Here is an 18,148-nt window from a genome sequence, read left to right as displayed (position 1 = left end):
AATGAGGAGTGTTGCCTTTTAGACAGTAGTAGGTACCTAGGACACATTAACTCTTGATTAGATAAACGTTAAAATGTGGAGTGTTGCCTTTAAGACAGTAGTAAGTACCTAGGACACATTAACTCTTGATTAGTTTATCGTTAAAATGCGGAGTGTTGCCTTTAAGACAGTAGTAAGTACCTAGGACACATTAACTCTTGATAAGTTTATCGTTAAAATGAGGAGTGTTGCCTTTAAGACAGTAGTAGGTACCTAGGACACATTAACTCTTGATTAGATAAACGTTAAAATGTGGAGTGTTGCCTTTAAGACAGTAGTAAGTACCTAGGACACATTAACTCTTGATTAGTTTATCGTTAAAATGTGAAGTGTTGCCTTTAAGACAGTAGTTAGAACCTAGGACACATTGACTCTTGATTAGTTAAACGTTAAAATGTGGATTGTTGCCTTTTAGACACTAGTAAGTACCTAGGACACATTAACTCTTAATTAGATAATCGTTAAAATGTGGAGTGTTGCCTTTAAGACAGTAGTAAGTAACTAGGACACATTAACTCTTGATTAGTTTAACGTTAAAATGTGGAGTGTTGCCTTTAAGACAGTAGTTAGAACCTAGGACACATTAACTCTTGATTAGTTAAACGTTAAAATGTGGAGTGTTGCCTTTAAGACACTAGTAAGTACCTAGGACACATTAACTCTTGATAAGTTTATCGTTAAAATGAGGAGTGTTGCCTTTAAGACACTAGTAAGTAACTAGGACACATTAACTCTTGATAAGTTTAACGTTAAAATGCGGAGTGTTGCCTTTAAGACAGTAGTTAGTACCTAGGACACATTAACTTTTGATAAGTTTATCGTTAAAATGAGGAGTGTTGCCTTTAAGACTGTAGTCAGAACCTATGACACATTAACTCTTGATTAGTTTATCGTTAAAATGTGGAGCGTTGCCTTTAAGACAGTAGTAAGTAACTAGGACACATTAACTCTTGATTAGTTTAACGTTAAATTGTGGAGTGTTGCCTTTGAGACAGAAGTAAGTACCTAGGACACATTAACTCTTGATAAGTTTATCGTTAAAATGAGGAGTGCTGCCTTAAAGACTGTAGTCAGAACCTATGACACATTAACTCTTGATAAGTTTATCGTTAAAATGTGGAGCGTTTCCTTTAAGACAGTAGTAGGGGCCTACGATGCATTAACTCTTGATTAGTTTAACGTTAAAATGTGGAGTGTTGCCTTTAAGACAGTAGTAAGTACCTAGGACACATTAACTCTTGATTAGTTTAACGTTAAAATGTGAAGTGTTGCCTTTAAGACAGTAGTAAGTACCTAGGAAACATTAACTCTTGATAAGTTTATCGTTAAAATGTGGAGTGTTGCCTTTAAGACTGTAGTCAGAACCTATGACATATTAACTCTTGATTAGTTTAACGTTAAAATGTGGAGTGTTGCTTTAAGACTGTAATCAGAACTTATGACATATTAACTCTTGATAAGTTTATCGTTAAAATGTGGAGCGTTGCCTTTAAGACTGTAGTCAGAACCTATGACACATTAACTCTTGATAAGTTTATCGTTAAAATGTGGAGTGTTGCCTTAAGACTGAAGTAAGGACCGAGGACACTTTTACTTCTGACTAGGTTACCACTTAACTTCGGAGCGTTGCCTTTAAAACAATAGTATGGCGCTTTAACTCCTGACTAGTTTATCAATCATATGTGGGACGTTGCCTTGAAGACTGTGATAAGGAACCTATGACACTTTTCCTCCTGACTGGTTTACTATTATAGTGTGTTTCTTTACCTTCAAGACAGTTGTAACGATCTATGGCACTTTAACTCCTAACTGGTTTACCATTATAGCGTGGTCCGTTGCCTTTTAGACTGTATTTAGGACCTAAGCCCCTTATGTTAATATATTTAACTAATAATGAAACGTTAAGCGATTCACTTTAAAATTGTATTCAATGTACCATTTATGTAATTGTTATAAGGCCAAAAGGCAACGTTAAAAAGATAATTGTAGTAATGAAAATATTTCAAGCTTTGTATCTTAAAATATAGTAACTTATTTAAGCCTTCCATTTACGTTTGAAATTAAGACAAAACATGTCTATAACCAACGAGCACCACTCACGGACAAAGAAGGCACTGCGTGAGACGTTTACTTGTTAACTGCTGGTTTGCTTAGTGCATAGTGGACCGATTGTTCAGATCGTTGATAACGAAATTGTCCCACTTTCTGACATCGGTGCATTTTTATATACTTGCACTTGAGTTGTTCTGATATAAAAAAGATATATTACGCGACACCTTATCTTAGTGTGTCCTTTATCAAGTATTAAGTTAAATGGCACTAGCTAGTAGCTAGCGTAAAGACGTGGCATTATAAGTAGAAATATTGGAGATATGCTTGTGGTCATAATTTGTTCCTTCATATTTCCTGCGGGTATGTTTATAAATACAGTTTTATATAAAATTAATTTATTTGGCATTTCGTGAAGATTTACGGCACCGTCAAGGTAGGATTTTCTTCCATATTGGAAATAGATAAGTAAATATCTAGATACTAGATGGATAGATAGCTGCCCACAGTGGGGAATAAGTTGAATTCACAGTGGGCAGTGTCTTCTAGTTTAATAATGTTTTATTGCATGAATGTTAATACAATGAAACTATCAATACAACATAAAAAGGTTTGCATAGAATTTGAAACAAATAATTAATTATCAAAAATTCACTGGGCTTGGGCCAGGAGTCATACCAACATCAGTTACGGCGCTCTCCTAAAGGTAGTGTCTTCGGTCAGGCATGATGATGTTTTATTTATTTAATCGTTTACATCATAAAATGGTCTCCAAGGTCGTTTAAAACCATTGCCGTGAAAAAACCTTATGTGTTCAGGTTAAAAAAATCAAACTTAAATGGGCTAGACACCAGATAGTACAAAAATCGGCAAATACAGTATTTCCTCAAAACAAGCCTAAACTGTCAATGCGTGCTAGTAGGAGGCCGATCAAACAACACTTTACATATCATGTTGCTGTCTCGTCTGTGTTTCTTCGTTTAGAAAAGCGCATACTGGTTTCCCAGTTTAAATCATGTCTGTTTTGAGTAAATATACCGACACTATTTTAAAACTTACTGGGATTAACGTAGTAGACAACCCCAATACATTTCTTATTGGAAAAATGCGGAAAAAACTTTTCTTTTTTTTCTTGTTATTGTATCATCTGGTGTCTAGCCCCTTAAATGCTTGCCTTGAAGGGCTTTTTCTTCCTTTAAGAAAAAAGTGTTTAAAAATGAACCGCTTTTATTCGTGTTAGTTTGTTATCAGCAGGATCACATCAGACTTTCTAATTTAGGTTTAATACGTTCATCTAACATTACTATTTCAGTTAACTGCCTACTATGCCTCCAATGTTCGGGCATCAGCCAGCCGCGGCACTGTAAATCTGTTGTAGAGTGCGACGTTGATAAGGTTAAATACTGATTTATAAATTCACTCCCAATTACATATAGAATTTTATACAAATAAGTTCATTTGTGCATATCAAGTGTCTTAGAATTTTCAATAAAAATGTTATTTCTTTTTAAGTGAATATACGTTTTTCTTAAAATATGACCAACACATGACCGTTATGGAAGACCACATATTTTCAGAATGCATAAGGTAAGGTTGGATTTAACTTCCGTAAAAAAACATGTTAACATACGCGAATTGTTTCGTGTTAACCACTTAATTTCCGCGATAATTTTCTAGCTATCTAGTTAACATTTGCGAACTGTTTTCTGTAAGATAAATATCATAAGGCTAAAATCTGGCTTGAAAGGCCCAGAATTGCCACCCCTTACCTTTCTTTGGCTGTACAACATTAACATGTTAACTAGTTATGGTTTGCGAATTCCACTTAATAAGTGGAATTCGCAAACCATAACTATATTACCAGTTACTGCTAGAAGCCAATAATGCATTTATAGGTAAGTGGTAACACGAATCTTGTTAACAAATTATTATGTCACACGGCGCTTAACGCCAGACGTTGTGAAATGACAACTCCAGCCCGATGGCATGTGTATAAATACTACGAAATAACACTCTAAACCCCTTACTTTTCAGAAATGTGGTGTTGAACAGATATCTGTCTCGAATGGTCAACATCTCTACGACGTCGGGTGTTTTGCCATGCAGGTATAGTCGTATACACAACATTTTTTTGTGAATTTCTAGATGTTTAACAGCAATTATGAACGATTATTTTTTTAACTTTTGGAGATGGGGCGACCTGCAAGACAAGTCTATTGTGGACACTTTATATCTATTTAGATTACATATTTGAAATTACGATGTATTTGAATTCTTGCTTTTAAGTGAATCTACCACATCAGGGAAATTCATTCTCGGTGATTAGATACTTTCGCAGGTTGTTTGGACATGCCTTATCGCCATGTTTAACAAACAAGTATTTACTTTCTCACTAAAGTAAAGAAGACTGAGATAACCGCTCACTTTCCGGAAGAAACTTTCTTGCATTTCCAGTCATGTGAACAGTGCTGGAAAAACCCGTCTTACACCCCCGCTGTAAGAAAAGTCACGCGCAAGAACGCGCCACTTCTTATTTCTTTTATTGTATAGTTCATGAAAATTATAATATGCTATTTAAACAAAGCGCAATCAAAAATATATATGCAAGTATGCAAGACTTTAAATTAAAATTGAAAATATATAATCGTAAAACCACGATTTTTAGAGAAACTATTTGACGTCAATAGTGATTTAAAATCACGGCGCTTTATGACGTCAGTACATAACGTCGCTCGCGCCTTTTAGTGAAATGTTCAAAAGAGCATTTTCTACGTCAATTTTACACAAATTCATAATTTTAGATATATGCAAGAAAAATATCAATCATATTTTTCCGGTTTGGATCGAAAAATCCGACCCTCGGGCACGATGCGTGGTCGGTAACTCGGCAAGCCTTGTTACCGGCTTACGCGCGTGCCCGAAGGTCGGATTTTTCGATCCAAACCGGAAAACAAATGATAGATACTTATACTCTCACCTCAAATTTATCGGTTTCAAATGACATCCTTAATTAACGTCTTTGTCGGGAAGTGTCATAAACGACGTCACGAGTCCGCAATGTACTCCGCATGACCGATAAGAGATCACCAGTTTGAGATGGTACATTAAAAAATCAAGGCTTTAACAGTCCGATCTCAGGTAACACAACATCTCCCTTACATGTACAGGAATGTGCTAGCAACATCACAAAGTCTGGAGAGTGCAGGGAATGTTGTGGCAAGACTTTGTGCAACGCTCAGGGATGCAACGAACCTGGCAAGTCATCCATCCATTAATCCTTCAATCCATCCAGCATTTATTTGTAGAACTACCAGTGTTTTAATTGAAAACAAAGAAGCATAAACTTCTTTAGCACTTTTGTAAAAGGAGTGCCATTGGTAATGCATTCAAAAGTTAAAATTGTATTATAGTAAGTGGTAATAGATTAAAATACATAATACAAATGAAGTAAGTGGTAATATATTCAAAAGTGATAATAGTAATATAGTGAGTGGTAATGTATTTCAAGTGAAAACAGTTTCATTGTAAGTGGTTATATATTTTAAAGTGATAATTATAATACACTAAGTAGTTATATACTCAAAAGGTATAACAATAATATAGTCAGTTGTAATATAATCACAAGTGATCAAAATAATAAAGTAAATGGCACCTTTTTCTTCATCATTGCTCTGCTACATTGATTTTTGAAATACGTTACAATTGAAGTTTTGTACGTAGTCGGAAATCAAACTTAAGATCTTTTAGAACATATTCTAATATATTTGTGTTTTTAATTCTTTTCTTTCGCTAATATCTAAAAAGGATACCCTGACGTGATGGGGCCAATTTGTTATAACTGCCCGATGTCTACCAACCCCAGTTTGTGCTCGTCCATTGAGTTCTGTGAAGTTGGCCAGGCAAGTAGTTCTGAACTTTTTAAAAACACAGCTGTTAAAGCTTCTTTAGACTAGCTGTTCTTGTAATGTTTATTCACGCAACTATGTTCTTATCAATGTTTTAATTAATTGTTTTATTTAGTATATTCGATGAGCGTTGTTTTGACATTAAATTGTGTAATCATGAAATAACATAGTTTAATATTGGTAATTTGCTGGATTTACAAGTAAATTTCAAAAACAAAAATATAATGTTTCAATAGTATTTGCAGATGTTGATAATACTTGATCGGAAATAAAATGACTACTTAATTAATCAAAATAATTTGTGACAACCAATTTGAAAATTCACATCTCAAAGTAAAAATATTTGTATAGGTTTGTGAGTACGACTTTCGCAGGGAATTCGGGGACTTAGTGTACTCTGGACATTGCGCACACCAGCAGGTACGTACCAAACTGCAATGTTATCGTTTATATAGGTTTGTGAGTACGAATTTCGCAAGGATTTTGGGGACATTTTGTACTCTGGACATTGTGCACACCGGCAGGTACGTACCAAACTGCAGTGTTATCGTTTATATAGGTTTGTAAGTACGATTTTCGCAAGGAATTGGGGTTCCTTGTGTACTCTGGATAGTGTGCACACCGGCAGGTTCGTACCAAATGAAAACAAGGATCTGTTAATGACTGATGCAGCGCGACTTTATGGTACAATAACACCAATGTGCCGGCTTTCAAACACTAATGACCAAATATAATGGCTTTCTTTTCAGAATTATTCGTTTCGCAATGTTAAAAAAACACAACACGTTTATATTATTTTGACCACCCGCGCCAGACGATGTTTTAAACAGTGGATTGGACAATACACTTGTTTTACCACTGTAACGCCGTTGTTTCCCAGGATTGAGTTAGTGGCAACATTATACGTATGCAAGCTCTAAGATCTTTCAATGGAAATCTTGCATTACTTTTCCATAGTCTAACGAGTTGCTGAGTTTGTAATTGTTTGATCAAAACGATTTCGAGCAATGGTAAACGACTTAAATTTTCTGCTTGGAAAATCTGAATGCGGCATCAACATAGGACAAAAGCGACTTTTTGTTATATAATTTTCAGATTTGTACCCAAAACAGTGCTAGTTCTGCACAAATTATAGGTCGTGACCTTGACAAAAGGCCTTCTATTGTGGAGCATGTATGTCATGGGTGCTGTGACCTTGACCTATGCAATAAACAGTGTGCACAAACAGTAAAGAGTGAGTATTGATTAATTTTGTCCTTTTATTTACATAGACCTGTTTTGTTTTATATAATACATGGTTTATAATATATTTAAAAATATCATATACCTCGTACACTATAAATTCTTTAAACATATCCGCGACCACAATAATGATTTCTATCGATATTTTTATACTCATTATTTCCGAAAAGTAGTGAAATGGATTTAGAAAAGCATTTCGTTGTCCACCCCAGTCCGTTCCATGTCTTCTCTACCCAATGGAGGACATTGTAATTCAATACTTGCAACATGTACTACTAGCAAAGGCGAAATTCAGAGATAGAACCTCAATTAGACAAGTTCTATGTCACAATCCAAGATAACGTTTTTGCACCCGACTAATGTTTCTTGAACCCACTGTAAAGTTGAGGAAAACTTTGGTCTCATATCACGAACAACAAAATGAACGGGCATAATACATGTTGAAAACTCGCCGTGTCAATGTCAAGGTCACAATACAAAATACACGCAAACGTATACAAATGAACGTGCTATGCATTAACCATAATTCTATGACGTCATAAATTATGACAAATGACTGTCTCTATAATAGCTGGAAAACAAATGTTGGCGATTTTTCTCCATGATACAGTTGAGATGATTTTGTATGTTTTGTTGCAACCAACGTGTTATATTTGTTGTCCGAAATACTATGGAATAAGTGTTCGTTGTAAATAAGGACCACTGGAAATGTAGCATAGTGAAGATCTTAACCATTATGATGGTAGGTGGATGATGTTTGTTTGCTTGATGATAATTGTTTAATAGTGTCTTCGTATTGATGGGTTTGCATTTTATAACAGTGTGATATTTTAGCTATTGTTTTCGATGTAATAACACACTTCGCGAGTTCCGGCTTAGCCTGGCAAGTCATGGAACATATCATTCTTTTCTTAAATAACCGTGTAATAAAAACAAACTGTCGAACAACTCTTTCTTGACTCTACAGGCACTCATTCAACCGAAATATGTTCAATTATTAGAGAAAAAAACTGTTATCAATCTACATCAGAATGTTCATTTTTAAATACATAACATTAGATATTGGTTATAGACCCATGTGTCCCCAATCCATGTAACCATGGACAATGTGTTTCAACTCATGACAACTTTACCTGCAGTTGTGATTCTGGCTATTTGGGAAGGAATTGTTCCTTTAGTAAGTACAGTTTTTTCAAGCAACAAATATGTTACATATATATATAACCCAAGTACAATGATAATTGTTATAACATCGTTTTGATTTACCTCGTAAACAACATGTTGTCCATGTCTAAATATTTAACATTTGTTTGTGGTAGTAGACCCATGTGACCCCGATCCATGCTTCCAAGGACGATGTGTTTCCACTCATGACAACTATACCTGCAGTTGTGATTCCGGCTTTGAGGGCAGAAATTGTTCAGTCAGTAAGAAAAGTTCTCGGTACTACCATACAGATAATATTCACCGTATAACTCATGAACTGTTACTGCTCAAAATATTCTTTGGTTCGATTCAACGCTTCAATAATTCTTCACAATTACGAAAAAATAAACATTTGATATAAGTTATTGGACCATGTGCCCCCGATCCATGTGTCCATGAACAATGTGTTTCTTCTCATGACAACTGTACCTGCAGTTGTGATTCCTGCTTTTGGGGAAGAAATTGTTCCTTCAGTACGAACAGTTATCAGTATTCACCTACATATAAGATACACTATATAACGCATGAACCATAAATGTTGAAACATTTTTATTTCGATTCAACGCAGTAACCATATGTTCTAAATTCATAAATATTTAATGTTTGATTCTAGTTGTAGACCCATGTGCCCCCGATCCATGTGTCCATGGACAATGTGTTTCCACTCAAGACAACTACACCTGCAGTTGTGATTCCGGCTATTGGGGAAGCAATTGCTCTTTCAGTAAGAAATTTTTTTAAAAATAAACATGTTACATATAACCCAAGTTCAATGACTTATATAACAAAATTCGATTTACATATTTTACAAAATGTAGTTCATTTCTAATTTTTTAACATTCGCCATTGTGAGTAGAGCCATGTGCTCCAATCTTTGTGAATATGAACATTGACAACTATATATGTAATTATTTTTTTCCGACTATGAAGGAAGGAATTGTTCCTTTAGTAAGATTTGTTAGTATGCTACATATAATATACATCTTATAGCTCATGAATCATAAAAATAAAAACAATCCGATTAAACGCTTAGAAATATTTTCTTAATTTGTCAATATTTAACATGTTATTTTGGTAGTCGATCCATATGACCCCAGTCCATGTGTACATTGACAATGCGTTTCCGCTCAAGACAACTGAACCTGCAGTTGTGATTCCGGCTTCTGGGAACGGAATTGCACCTTCAGTGAAAATGTACTCGACAAGCAACACATTTGTTACATATAACCCATCTACAATGACTTCAACAATAGCATATTTTCTATTTACCGCTTTAACATATTTTATATTCTGATTGTATAGAAATTCAACATAAACTATTCGTTGTAGACCCATGTGTCCCCGAACCATGTGAGCATGGACAATGTTTCTCAACTCAATACAACTACAGCTGCAGTTGTCAATTCGGCTTTTGGGGAAGGAATTGTTCCATCAGTAAGAACAGTTCTCATGCAATAAATATCTTACATATTTCCCAAATACAATGACTGTTAAACATCTTTTTGATTAACCTCTTTAACAGCATGCTGTCAATTTACAAATATTTAACAAATGAAATTAGTAGTAGACCCATGTGCTGATAATCAATGTGGCAATGCATTCCACTCAAGACAACTATATCAGCAGTTATGATTCAGTCGGTTGGGGAAGGAATTGCCCCATCATTAAGTACAGTTCCCGGTATTCACCTTCATATAAAAATAAATTATTTTATATGAATGTGATAATAATATACATAACCCATGAACCATAACGGTTAAAATATTTTTTTTCGATTTAAAGCTTAAACAAACCTTTCTCTCTTTATAAACATTTAACATTTGCTATTGGTTGTAGACGCATGTGACCCCAATCCATGTGAACATGGAGTGTGTGATCCCGTTCTTGACAACTATACCTGCAGTTGTGACTCGGGTTATGAGGGAAGGAATTGCTCCGTCAGTAAGAACACTTCTTAAGCCAATTTCAATTTGTGACATATAACACATGTACATTGTCTGTTAAAACATAATTTCGATTAACCTTTTTTAATAACATATTCATTCTCTAAATATTTAACATTTGGTTTAGTTATAGACCCATGTATCCCCGATCCATGTGTACATGGACAATGTGTTTCCTCTCATGACAACTATACCTGCAGTTGTGATTCCGACTTTTGGGGAAGAAATTGCTCCTTTTGTAAGTACTTCTAAGACGTTTGAATATTCACAACTATAAACTGTTATGGAATAAGATGTCGCGGTTAGTCTCTTTTTGAAAGACAAGAGTAGAGGCATTCCAGTAATCCTTCATGGCTTCATCGTGGGCAGACACCACTTTAAACCTCAGTCAAAGTGTTAAATGCATACACAAATATAAAAGGTTGAATAGATGTTGACAGGAATGATATACATGTGTGCAGAAATGCCGAAAAAATCATGACGGAATTTGTTTTAATTGAGTAACTATTGATAAATGATGGAAAAAGTGTGTTGTTATGACTGTATTAACTAGTTTAAGTCCCAAGTAGACTATTTGTGTATGTGGTGTAACTTTGTTTTTGTGTGTGTGTTTGTATTGGTGTATGTAGTGTTAGTATGTTTGTGTCTCTAGTTCATAATTGTTTAAGCCTTGTCTTGTGCCGCTAAATATTTTTTTTAACTTTCGACGTCTGGGCTTGTCCCTTCATTGTCACATAGTTGCTTAGTTATTTTGCTTAATCATATTAGAAAAAGTATTTTAAAATGTCGACCTTGGTCATAGCTCAGAATCTGTTTAAGACATCCATTCATATGTTGTTTTTGTACAATTAACATGTTTTACTTGTTACAGTCTAGTTTTGCTCAATTTAACTTAATATGATAAGTATATCAACCAAATAGCTGGAAATCCTAAACTTAATATGATAAGTATATCAACCAAATAGCTGGAAATCCTAAACTTAATATGATAAGTTTATCAACCAAATAGCTGGAAATCCTAAACTTAATATGATAAGTATATCAACCAAATAGCTGGAAGTCCTAAACTTAATATGATAAGTATATCAACCAAATAGCTGGAAATCCTAAACTTAATATGATAAGTATATCAACCAAATAGCTGGAAATCCTAAACTTAATATGATAAGTATATCAACCAAATAGCTGGAAATCCTAAACTTAATATGATAAGTATATCAACCAAATAGATGGAAATCCTAAACTTAATATGATAAGTATAACAACCAAATAGCTGGAAAACCTAAACTTAATATGATAAGTATATCAACCAAATAGCTGGAAATCCTAAACTTAATATGATAAGTATATCAACCAAATAGATGGAAATCCTAAACTTAATATGATAAGTATATCAACCAAATAGCTGGAAATCCTAAACTTAATATGTTAAGTATATCAACCAAATAGCTGGAAAACTTTTGTTCTGCTTAAGTACGTTATTGATGTATTGCAAATTTAAAGAAGTTCAATCATATATAATAGGTGTAAACAATTGTTAAAAATAGTGTACAAATACCACTTACTTAAACAGTCTGTCTCAGATATGAACGCCTATTAATTGCTAAAGTTTAAATAAGTCGCTTTAATGCTTTCTATTATTCCATTTGTTAATAGGTCCTAAATATAAATGGAGGGGTTTATGTGTATTGTTGATATATGCAACAATTAAGTTTTGTTTAGTGTGTGTTACAACTAGACCAATGATCCTCCACATAATGTCCATCAAGACCGTACATCTATCAATAACTGTCGAGTCAAATCCTCTACCAACTGACAAATTAACAGCAGACACATATACATTCACGTGTGATTTTTTTTTTCATAATGTGTCATGGTTTCACTCACGTCGACGAAGTCCGTTCAAGCATAATTAAAAGTAGGCTGACTTGTATCATACATAGGTCGGTTCCGAACAGTTTTGCTAATACTGATGACACAGCTTGAATGTTTGAGAACAGAGTGAATAATTGGCCTTCATTGAGAGAAAAAAACGTGATTATAAACTCATTACAGCACGTTTAAAGAAAAGGTCATCTCATATTGAAGTATTTCTGAATTCAAATAACAAGTTTGATTAAATAATAATTAGTTTTCAGGGATAATATAAAGCGTGTACATTATTTTTACCTGAACCGTGAATGTTTAAAACATGTATATTTCTACCTAAACAAAATAGCATATCCGTTCATTTTAAGTACCGTCAACAGACTGCTATGGCTTACAGAAACAGAACCTGGGACTACCAAGTGGTGTGTATAACGTGTCGCTATGGAGAAGTCACGTGAAGATCCCAGTGTTATGTGATATGACGACAGAATCAGGTGGCTGGACGGTAATAATACCAATGCCAATAACCTTTATTTTATAAAAGATGCAAACGTCGAAAGTGGTGAAATGATATAGTAATACAACGGGAAAAAACGTATTCAACAATCAAAGAAGATAAATATGGCTTAAAGACAATAATAACTGTGTAATGAATAAAGCATGAATTACACAACTTTTGAATTGAAACATGTTTAACAGCAAATGTTCTTTTGAACTGCCTTTGATGGACGGCAGCTAATATGGTAGCGTGACATATACATTCTGTGTGTAGACTATCATGTTCTGATTGGTGTTTCTTTTTTTATATTAATATAAACATATTTACGCCGAATATTTTTCCCTAGCGTTTCTGTGAAATTGCATGCCACAGTTTTTTCACCACATTCTTGCATGTACTGAAAGGCGGATGGACAAGATGAAATGTATGTGTAGATGTCTGCGAAAGGTTTTCATGTGAACAACAAAAATGAATTTTAACCAAGAGAAATAATTATAAAACAAACTTATAACATTGTGAAGAAAACGATTTAAGAACATAAATTATCCGAAAATATGTACAAATTGTTATGACTGCCTACTTATGGGACTAAAACCTCATAAAAACGTCCGCTTTCCTTCATAGGACCCATTTTCGCTGACGACGTAACATATATGTATATGCACTCCACCCCCAATAGAAAATAACAGATGCAATGTATATCTTCTAAGTTGTCTTTTAGAGGATGTATTTGAGAACTTAAGTTACATGGTGTTCTGTTTATATAATAGTTCTGCAAACAAAGGAATATGTTTAATTGTCGAAAACAAGCATCTAGAAGTTTGTCTGCTTTGGCGAGTCACTATACTGTAACTATCCTTTATATACTGTTTGCGTTAATATAGAATTGGTGGACATGCCTCTTTTTATTAGTTTGTTATTAAAGGTAAACCTGCACTTGTTTTAAGTTTCACTTGCTCAGTTAATAACAAAGTGTGCAGAGATCGTCAGTCTTTTTCTCGGCTGGTAGTGTTTATCCATTCAATAACACAGAGCTAAATATACTGGCCAATCAAAACACTTAGTTTCTAATCTTAAAGTTAAGTTCAATCTAAGTTGCTTATTGAATACGGCCCCAGGACCATACAACTTAAGTAATAAGAGACACTGACCGGTATTATTGTAATGGGACAGAATGCTAAAGTTCAAAGTCAACACCAACAATGATTTTAAAAAATGTTCGCAAAATTAGCAAGTTGTACTTGACTAGCAGATGATCCATTTTGCTTTAAGGGTTAGCATTTCTTAGTTACTTTTTAAAAAATGTTAGAACTTAGGCCATGATACTGTACATGCATATTGTACAACCCGGTAGATGATTCATTTCTATGTCAAGAGTCAATGTCACGGTGAGAGGAGTTTAAGAACATTGTCCACGCAATACCTGGAACTTTATTACTAGATTGAACTTGATACTTGGATCGTCCTCCGTTTTATCGCTGAAGTAGATTTATGGTCAAAGCCATTGTTGTAGCCAATTGCGTTCCTTCTAAAAACACAATAATCCAGCACAAGTTTGACTCAGGGAAATAAATAATACATCGCAAACCTCTCTTCGTTTGGTCATTCAGCTCAGATATGATGGCTCAGTGGAGTTCTGTCTCTTGTTTCGGTTATTCAGCACAGATATGATGGCTCAGTGGACATTTGTCTCTTGTTTAGGTTATTCAGCACAGATATGATGGCTCAGTGGACTTTTATAGGAACCTTTCTGAGTATTCCGATGGATTTGGCGACGTCAGTACGGAGTTTTGGTTAGGTAAGCTTTGAATACTTTTGTAAAAAAGCTAAGAAGCAAATTAATGGTTTTGACTTTTCAAGCCGAATTTCGACGACATATTTTGTTGAGTTAAGGAGTTGAGACAATTTCACAAAGGAATTTTGTTTTATAGCTATGCTCGGAAACGCAAAAGTCATTCAACATTTTGAAGTTATATGTGTTTTATATAGTTGCTTCAAAACATCCATTCACTACATCAGACCATCCATTCAATGTTTCAGACCATCCATTCAATGCTTCTGACCTTACGTTCAATGCTTCAGACCATCCATTCAATGCTTCTGACCTTAAGTTCAATGCTTCTGACCTTACGTTCAATGCTCCTGACCTTACGTACAATGCTTCTGACCTTACGTTCAATGCTTCAGACCATCCATTCAATGCTTCTGAGCTTACGTTCAATGCTCCTGACCTTACGTTCAATGCTTCAGACCATAGATTCAATGCTCCTGACCTTACATTCAATGCTTCTGACCTTACGTTCAATGCTCCTGACCATACGTACAATGCTTTAGACCATCTATGCAATGCTTCAGACCATTCATTCAATGCTTCAGACCATTCATTCAGTGCTTCAGACAATCCATTTAATGCATCTGACCAAACGTTCAATGCTTCAGGCCATCCATTCAATGCTTCAGACCATCCATTCAATGCTTCTGACCATACAATCAATAAATCCACATGCCTTTTTGATTGAGTTGTCTGGAAAGTTTTGGCCCAAAAATTTTCATATACAAAACACATTTTCTTTCGTAGCAAACTGCATATCAACAAATCACTGTTAAAATAGTAATTTATAAACTGCTTAACTCAACACTAAAATATTAAGCAACGAACGGTTTACCTTTGCAAAATGAATACTCGCCAGAACATATATGAGAAATAGCATGGCTCAGGATCATAAAAGCGCGTGATATGGCATTTTCAGTGCGTCTTGCTATATATTTTTCTATTCGACATTGACAAGAGACAATCAATTGAATCTAGTCCGTAGAAGTATGCGTGCGTGTTAATATGTGTCCAGAACGTTTCCTGGCATATTTCCAGATGGATTTATCTTGATTTTAACAATGGAGGACCGTTTGCATTATGGCAGGAATCATGATAACTTTAACAACAGTCATAATGTCAACGTTTCCTGACAATCTACACACTAAATGATCCTTACGCTTTTGCAGGCCTAAGTTACATCAAAGAAATAGCTGACAATGGAAACACTACTCTTCGAATGGAGGTTTCGGCAGCAGACGAAAGTTCAGCGTATGAGGAGTGGCCGGAATTTCGTCTCGGTGACGCTCCTTCATACACCCTCCATGTTGGCGGCCGTGGCATAGGAACAGCCAGTATGATCTTAAATTGAATTAAATATCACGTTTTTTTTACTGCTTTAAAAATACGGTGCAATAGGTACCTTGAAAGTATCTCTTTCTTTCGAATATACATGCTGTATACTTATATATATATATACTTAAAGAAAATGTTGTTTTAAATTACATTTTAAATCAGCTAGTTAAATCAGTAAGTTATAAATCACACAACTCAAGCAAAAATATAAACAATGTTAATATATTCATTGTTTGATATACGTTTGTTAAAGTCGACTATGGCCGATTCTTCGAACGTAATAACAATGGCGCGGACTTTACTGCCAAGGGAAGCCACTGCGGGGATTTTCTACATGGAGGATGGTGGTATGCCGGTTGTACGCTTATCAACCTGAACGGTGAATATGCGACGCCGGGCACAGTGTCCGCATATCACAGCGGGGAAGGTGGAATGGTCTACTACAGTTTTAAAGAAAACGCGTCATTAAAAACGTCGAAAATAATGATCAGAAGAAATACTTAAATAAATAGAACTAAAAATAACACTAACAATTTGTGTTGATTAAATCTTGCAATGGTACTATTTACATAAACCGTTTGAAGTAAACATACTTTTTATTTATTTTTCAACAACATGACTTTCTGCCAACAACAATAGCTTGTATCGCACGAAAAATCATGTAAAAGGTGAGAAAACTGCTTGTAACAATTACAATTGGTCTTCAGAAGATCAAAATAAAATCACTGTTGTTAATGATATATGATTTCATATTTTGTAAATAATATATCGCGTCGAAAGTTTCATGAGTTAAATGAAACTATTACTGTTCGTTTACTGATAAACAATACATTTGTGTATGAGTTGATTTGCATTGTTTGTCATATAATCTGTGCGTCTTGGCCATCCTTTTCACTGGCCTAAGACCAACTCGCCGATATGCCAATAAAATCTATATTTGTTCATAATTATTCTTGACAGAATATGCTTAATGTTGCAGAAAAAAGTTTATAAAGCTTTTAAACATGGACTTGTTTTTTTACAAAATTCCCCAGTTTGTCTGAGACTTAAAAATGACCGTCAACATGAACTCTGTGAAAGTCCTATAAGGGTTCCCCATCCTGACTCTCATTTGTAGTTTGAATACCAGCACCAAGCAAATCAATGAAGGAAAGTAAATAGCACTTTAGCTCTTAAACCTTTAATATATACCTCTAACCCTGATGGCAATACGTTTTAATAACATGAACATTAAAATATTCCCCAACACATAAGAGACGTTAATTTTAAACTGCTTAAGTTCAGTATACACAACCATTTGAAATATATTACCATATGGTATAGTAGTAAGGCAAACATTATTCAAATATCTTAATTATAATGTACAATTAAGATCTGCAATAAAACTAAGACCAGGTCAAGAGCGCGTATGTTTAGGTCAAACTTTTTATGATCAATTTATAATTTTTCGTTTGTCTGGACAATTGCAATAAGTTTGATGGACGGCACAGGATGACTCAATCAAGTTGATTAAGCCATTGATCTAGGTCACATATCGTGAGTGATAAAAAAACACCTTCTTATTGTCCTAATTGTAACTTTATAATGCGTTTGCCAAATTTTAAGTACCTTTGCAAAAATGTACCGTGGTGCACAATACCGTGTCCCATGTTTTTTAAGCCTCACGTGTTTGTGGCTAAAGTTTGCGATTAGGCTTAAACTGTACACGCCACAATGCCACAAGGATACAAAAAGAAACGGCTATTGTGAGAGACCGTAAACTGGAATCAGGTATGGTCTGAAATGTGATAAAGCAATGGTCAAATTTATAAATATTTTTGCCGGTGCGAATATTATTATAAGGTAGATCTTGACCATGAAAGTTTTAAATCATATCCGAAAACTCGTATGTACACATATGCTGCATATGTATATAACTTTGATCTTCTGATTTCAATATCTATGCGGCATCTTCTAGTCATGACCAATTGGCATACCAAGTATGAAGTTCTTATGTGCAAGAGTTCTTTAGTTATTGAGCAGAAACCATTTTTCAGCTTAAAGTCACCGGCAACTTATTGTTTTTCACCTGACGTTCAATGCGACCTTGACATTTAACCAACTGATCTAAGCATCAAAAGGGGTCATGTACTGGTCATGACCAACTTGCATACCAAGTATGAAGTTCCTGGACCTGGAAGATCAAAGTTAAAGGTCGCGGTGACATTTAGGTTAAAAAACGGTCTCCGCT

The 18,148-nt window shown here is 34.7% G+C and overlaps 1 protein-coding gene across 4 annotated transcripts; it reads left to right on the top strand.

Annotated features, from left to right (window-relative positions):
* The first annotated feature begins 2,345 nt into the window (after window positions 1–2,345).
* Window positions 2,346–16,972, top strand: LOC128206574 (protein crumbs-like). Of its 4 annotated transcripts, none has more exons than XM_052909144.1 (16): window positions 2,346–2,451; window positions 3,401–3,483; window positions 4,123–4,194; window positions 5,256–5,343; window positions 5,893–5,987; window positions 6,345–6,413; window positions 7,089–7,227; window positions 8,558–8,662; window positions 9,055–9,165; window positions 9,771–9,875; window positions 10,278–10,382; window positions 10,512–10,622; window positions 12,622–12,758; window positions 14,454–14,550; window positions 15,753–15,917; window positions 16,172–16,972. In XM_052909144.1, the coding sequence occupies exons 1-16, from the start codon at window positions 2,412–2,414 to the stop codon at window positions 16,420–16,422; spliced, it is 1,773 nt and encodes a 590-aa protein (XP_052765104.1). In that variant the 5' UTR covers window positions 2,346–2,411; the 3' UTR covers window positions 16,423–16,972. The 4 variants fall into 4 exon arrangements, with proteins under 4 accessions (XP_052765104.1, XP_052765105.1, XP_052765103.1 ...); XM_052909145.1 differs by having other exon boundaries at window positions 8,555–8,662; window positions 10,518–10,622; XM_052909143.1 differs by having other exon boundaries at window positions 8,555–8,662.
* Window positions 16,973–18,148: the final 1,176 nt, after the last annotated feature.

This window comes from Mya arenaria, chromosome 10, assembly GCF_026914265.1.
Source record: "Mya arenaria isolate MELC-2E11 chromosome 10, ASM2691426v1".
Classification (NCBI taxonomy): domain Eukaryota; kingdom Metazoa; phylum Mollusca; class Bivalvia; order Myida; family Myidae; genus Mya; species Mya arenaria.
The sequence above is the reverse complement of the archived record's forward strand: the minus strand, read 5'-3'. Positions and strand labels throughout refer to the sequence as shown.